At 40.2% G+C, this 6,028-nt stretch overlaps 1 protein-coding gene across 1 annotated transcript in view; it reads right to left on the reverse strand.

The window, feature by feature from the left end:
- Positions 1–5,784, reverse strand: part of ACO1 (aconitase 1, soluble) — a 26,150-nt gene extending 20,366 nt beyond the window's left edge. The window contains exons 1-3 of the mRNA XM_009575224.1: positions 5,665–5,784; positions 3,744–3,912; positions 625–762 (exon numbers count right to left, since the gene is read on the reverse strand). Of these exons, the coding sequence (XP_009573519.1) occupies positions 625–762; positions 3,744–3,912; positions 5,665–5,761 (404 nt within the window). The 5' untranslated portion in view covers positions 5,762–5,784. The remainder of the gene's footprint in view (positions 1–624; positions 763–3,743; positions 3,913–5,664) is intronic.
- Positions 5,785–6,028: the final 244 nt, after the last annotated feature.

A 6,028-nucleotide genomic window follows, 5' to 3' on the forward strand; every position in this document is an offset into this window, starting at 1 on the left:
ATACTACGGGGGATAGAAAGACCGCTATGCAGAGGTCTTGTATTTCATTGTGGGCCTAGTGAGTGCTCATGGGTGCTCATCTCTTTGTAGCGTGCTGAGGACTGAATAGCATTATGTTTCTTTCCTGTACTTACAGGGACCATATTAATCAGTGCTCTTCTGCGTGGAGGCACTGAACTAGCAAACAGTTCCTCAGAGCTGGGCTAGGGCAGTTCAGGTCTATTCTTACATAAATAAGGAAGAAAGGAGACATTCTTGCTTGTGCTTTCCAAAAACCCCTTCGGGGTCAAAAGGCTGCATGTGGAAAAAAGCTATTTCTGAGCAACTAATAATAATGCAGTATTATTATGGAAAATTATGATCACCACAGGTCTGGACCGAGCCTGTTTCTATTAACATTTAGCCCAGGCTTGTGCTGCTGAGAGATGCACCATAGAAAAAAACAAAATTCCCTCATCTAATTCACAGCAACTGATATAACAGTCTAACTTAAACACTTCTTAGAGTCTAGGATGTTATAGTCCAAATGCTAAGAATATCAACAACAGAACTACCTTTATTATCAGTAACTGGATCCAGCTTCCTTACTACCGTTAAGAAGTACGAGTTATTTTGTATCCTTACCGCCTGTTAAAATCAACCTGGATAGAGTGATCTATCACTAGATCAGCAGGACAGATAGGATTGATTTTTTCAGGGTCCCCACCAAGTTTCTTCACAGCATCACGCATCGCAGCAAAGTCAACCACAGCAGGTACCCCACTAAAACAGAAGAGAAATAGGCAAGGTGAAACAATTTGGAAAAGAAAAAACGAACAAAGCAAACACAACCAAGATCCTGAGATGCAGAACAGATACCTACTGTCCCATACAAAGCAAACTGCAGCCTTACCCTGAGTCTTGGGATCATTACCCTATGGCAGAGACAGTACCTTTGGGAAGACAAAGTCAGAAAAGCAGAAGGAACAGAACTGTATCTATATCCTGAGCACTGTAAGAATAAAAAGCTAAAACCAAAATTCATCAAGTGACAGAAGCAGTTTAACATGCTTGGCTGGGAATCTGGAAACTTAGTCCTAGTCAGCATTCCTTTGGGACCTTGAACTGGTATCTCTCCTTTTGCTCTGTTCCTCTCTTTCCTCCCAATCTGTTTAAAAAAGAAGGAGGGAAGGGGAAAATGACAATGTCCTTTCTTTGATTCTTTGCTAAGTTTATTTAGCTGATTTTAATGCAAGGGTCATCTCTTCCAAGTTTTGCAAAGCATTGGAGAATATTCTCCATAATTAGGGTTGTTTGGTACCTTCCACACTTCAAGTGAAACTGGCAGAGCAGGGCATCAGTTTTCTTAAATTACAAAGGACATGACCGCAAAACACCTTTGCAGAGTAACTGTATTTTCAGAAGTGAATTTAACTGCCCTGGCAGATCACTGGACAAACATGAAGGGCAGAAATAAGGTGTACCATTCATCTTTACTATCAAATTCTTGTACTTACCACTGACAAAAGACCTTGTATCACAAATAGCATTCAAACAACACGTTTTCAGGCTACAGGACAACATTCACATTCCTAGTGACAATCCTGCAAGCCCTTGAACTCCAAGTGACTCAGAAAAAAGTTAACAGGCCGCCTTCTCTGTTTGTATGTCTCATTCATCCAAAACGGTTTTTAAATCCCTAAATTAAGCCTTCCTTCCCAAGTAAGGTAGGTAAACTATACAGAGGGTCAAAGTAATGCACATGAGTCTTTTGTCCATCCTCCACTTTCAACCCAAGTTTAGTCATAAGCCAACAAGGAGTACTAATCAGAAGTTCTGGCACTTCAACACCTGTCTTACCTAATAGATCATAGACGTTTCCATATTTATTTTAACAAAGCTTCTGGTGCTTCTCAGCACATATATTCTCAGCTTCTACAGAGTATGTACTATTACCATGACATTTTTCAATCACTTTGGGAAACCCTCTTGCATAGCAGCCTATCTGATTTTGCTGGCTGCTGAGACAAAAAGAGCTGTCTGTGATGTGCTCGTAAGGATCTGGCATCATTAAGTAACCCACTGAGAACACTATGTTTCTGCAAGAGCAGCCCAAAGCAGTGAGAGTTTATGTTTTCAACTCTGATTATAAGGAAGCTATTACGATTTTAAAATATAACAGAAACAATGCAAGAAGAAGAAAAAAGGCTTTGTAATTCCCACAGAATTTTACCTTGAAAATCCTGAGTGTTTACAAAAACAAACAGAAAAAAGGGTCCACATTATCTAACCTTGACATGAACAACTGATGTTGTTCAGCAGTTTAAAGCAATGTGTTGTCCCAGGATATGCATAATGCAAGGAAAATAGAAAATGCTATGTTACACCACCTCGATGGATTTGGGGGAGGGCAGGAGTGGACAGAAGGGAGTGGAAAGGTTATTTTGCCAGCTTACAAATGTTATACAATTGAAAAGGAACAGACACAACATTCACCTTCAGTCTTAGAAGAACTCAGGATAATTACAGAATGATCAGATCTAAGAAATTCAATAATTCTAATCCAGGACAAGTGAATGTACTTGTCGTATGGCTTCTGGAAAGTTGCCAAAGCTGCCTTTTCCAAAAGATCCCACTCAGGAGCCTGTTCAAGAGCCCGTTTTTCATGAATGCAGCTGCTCTGCAGACTTAAAGGCAAATTTTTAAAACTCAGCAGGAGAGTAGGGGGCAAGAAAGAAGTGCAGTAACAAAGGGAACAACGCTTGCTTGAAAGTTTGGCTTCCCCTGTGCTCCAGCTTTTTAAAATGTTAACAACAGCCAGCAGGTAAAAGGTAGCTAGGAAATCAGCACTTTTTTCAATTGAGACTTCGACAATTTTTCCTAATGTGTTTAGGAGTTGAGCTGTAGTGGGTGTCTAGCACCTGGCCAAACTTTGGGATAAGGCAGAACAGAAGGTATGACAACTAAGACACTTTACTGTCCTGAGAAATAGTACCAACTGACAGCTTAGCAGCATGGGGCTTACCACTGATGAACTAAACCCTCTTACAAAGGCAGAGGACAAAGGTACAAAGGACAGTGGACTTGCAAGTCAAATGCTGTATTAAAAACAGTTAGAAGCTACTCTTCCACCTGAAAATTGACTTTCCACATCTACCAGGGACTACTACATGCTGACACATGGGGACTAACCACACTGCAATAACAAGGCCCAGTTTTCAGAGTCCATTAGGTAGGAATATCAATTCGCATTTCTGGGAAAAAGTATTGAAAAATAATTTTTTCAATAGCAGAAAAGTCTTTAAAAATATATTTGGAATAGTATTGACTCGGAAGAGAAAATAGTGATGTGGGTTATAAATGAGAACTGAAAAGGGTAGAAAATTGAAAGCAAGAGCCCCTGGGGAAGGGTAAGGGGTTGGGGGGAAGAAAGACACCACCACACACCCCCCAAACAACAACAACAAAACCTCTAAACTCTGAATTCCCTTATTTGGATGCAATTTATCCATCCTATTTTCTTGCCCTCTGTTTTGAAGATTTTCATAAAGATATTTATTTCTCCATCCCAGACGCACTTCATTTAATGCTTTTATCATGTCTGTTTCCCTCTCCGAGTGTTGTCTGTAGCATGACATCCAGGAAAGCTGAAAAAGGTCTTTCCAAACATTTCATTACTATTCTTTCCCTCAGCTCAATCCTCCATCCCAAGCTGCACTTTCAAGACCCCCTCTCTTTCTAGCTTTGGAGAGCATCAGACTCACGTGAAGTCTTGCAGAATAACTCTTGCAGGCTTAAACGGCACTTCAACATTCTTGTGTTGCACCACTTTCCAGTTGAGAATATTCTCAACATCTCCCTTCTTCACTAGGAATTCATCACAATTACGGATCGCTGCTTCCAAGAGGACTCGAATAGAAAACGGCAGGCGTGCTGCACGGGTAAGAGACAAGAAACAAATTCAGTTTTTACCTTAGGGCATATGTCAGCAAGTGCAGAATTCCATGCCTGGGGCAGGCGGGTCCTCGAGTGCTGTCCCTGTATCTCGCAAGGCTTTATCCCAAATTATCAGACACTCTTTTCTAGCCTCCAGCTTTGTCAGGAGATCAGTGCTAATGGACCTGTTCCACTCAATTATTTGAGCAGATTTATTATCTCAGTCCCTGTGAGACAGTAGATATCTTTGCTGAAAGGACTCTTTTCCACAGGTTTTCCATCCTCTGCAGCAATACTACTCTGAAAACATGCTGTGCTCACCTTGTTTCTCTGCAGTTTCCTCTCACTCTTGCCACTGAAAACAGTCATATAAATGCACTAGAAAAACATAATTTTCTATCTGACATGTTGGAAAGCATAGCTTTAGTGGTCCATGCAGTCACTTCTTCTCCAGAGATGGAAAATGAAACTGAACGGCAGTAAGACTGTGCATCTGCTAATCTTCTTTTACTTCAAGATAGAAATACTTACAGAAGATGACACAAAATATTATTAGAGCAGTCCTGACAGCTTTACTACAAGCCATGGGTGTGAAGGGAAAAAAAAAAGTTTCTCTGTCCTTTCTCACCTGGTCCACTGTAGTAATAGCTGTTTGATTTCCTCTCAAAATACTTACACATTCAAAAATCTCTTGACAAGCTTGTCCCAACTTTCTGCACAGGGCAATCAAGACACAAAAGTCATTTAATCACAGTGAGACCTCACTACTGCTATCATAAACCCCAACTATTACTCAGGACACAGTCATTCAGAATAATTTGGGAGTTTTTGGTTGTTGTCGTTTTGTTGTTGTTGGTTTGGGGTTTTTTTAATCTTCTCCCCCCTCTTCTCCCCCTCCCCCCATTCTTCTGTTGCTAAGTTATTCCCTTTTTCTGCTGGATAGTGAGAATTGCATCCTTTTTTCTTTAAAGAATCTGGAGGTCATCACTCTTGGAATGCTGGAACGGATCAAGTGGTAATACCATACATGTATTTGTCCATTTCTTAAGATTCATCTCTGCTTTTCACACTCCAAGTCCAACATCAATTGATTTCTCATTTACACACTATCTGAGCCTGCAATGGATATGCGTTGCTGAAGTTCAGAGAAAATGTTCCTCTTCTTGTTTCCTGCATTCTCCTTAATCACCTGTTTCCTTTTTGAAAGAGGAAAAATACCCAACATAGACAGTTCTAAGCTATAGATACTCGCTTTCTAAGTCAGTGGCACAGATTGTAAGATTTTTACCAGTGCCACATGGAAGATGCCTAAGTACATTCAGGAAGTGTCAGAGGAACTAAAGAAAAAGCCTCCTCAGAAAGGATTTTTTAACCATTACTCTTTATACACCTGAACAATCTTTCTGAATGATTCAGTCATATCAGTGTTAGGTCCTTTCCAGCCTTTCACAGCTGCATAGCAGTATATGAGAAAACTTGTGCTCTTAGTTTTGCCTAATCCTCCTCATCCACTCAAGCAAAACAAGACTGATGTGTGCACAGCATGCTGAGAAAAAAATACTGTGATCTTGCCAGTATTTCTGTAGTTCTAAATTTCCAGAATTAAATTTTGCCAAAATTTTGTTTTCAAGTACCATCTTTTGAATTCCCAGTTCTCTCCAGAGACCAAATATCATCCAATGTTGCAATGTCTCTTCAGGTTCTATTCATCAATGTTAACGAAATGCTTTTCTTATGCGGTCAACGTACCGTATCTCACATCTTCCAATTTGCCCAGATTAAAAAACTTTTTCAGAGGCTGTTTAGCATCCAGCGGCTCCACAATCCGTACAAAAGGGTTGCTCATGGTTATTCAAGATCCTTAGGGTCCCTAAAACACACACACAAAAAAAAATCAAAGCCATTTTCATGACATCTGTCACACATACAAAGTACATGTCCCACAGTTCCACAATGTACTTGTCATACATACATACGTATGTATGTCATACATACATACAAGGCCTGTTACCAGACAAAAAGGTACTGCACAGTGTGTTAGTCATGCACTTTCCTCTACAAATCTACTTGTAACATGTCCTCAGAGATAAAAAGGTCTGCAGGAAGATAAGAG

The sequence above is a fragment of the Fulmarus glacialis genome, unplaced genomic scaffold (assembly GCF_000690835.1).
Source record: "Fulmarus glacialis isolate BGI_N327 unplaced genomic scaffold, ASM69083v1 scaffold24320, whole genome shotgun sequence".
NCBI classification, from domain to species: Eukaryota; Metazoa; Chordata; class Aves; order Procellariiformes; family Procellariidae; genus Fulmarus; species Fulmarus glacialis.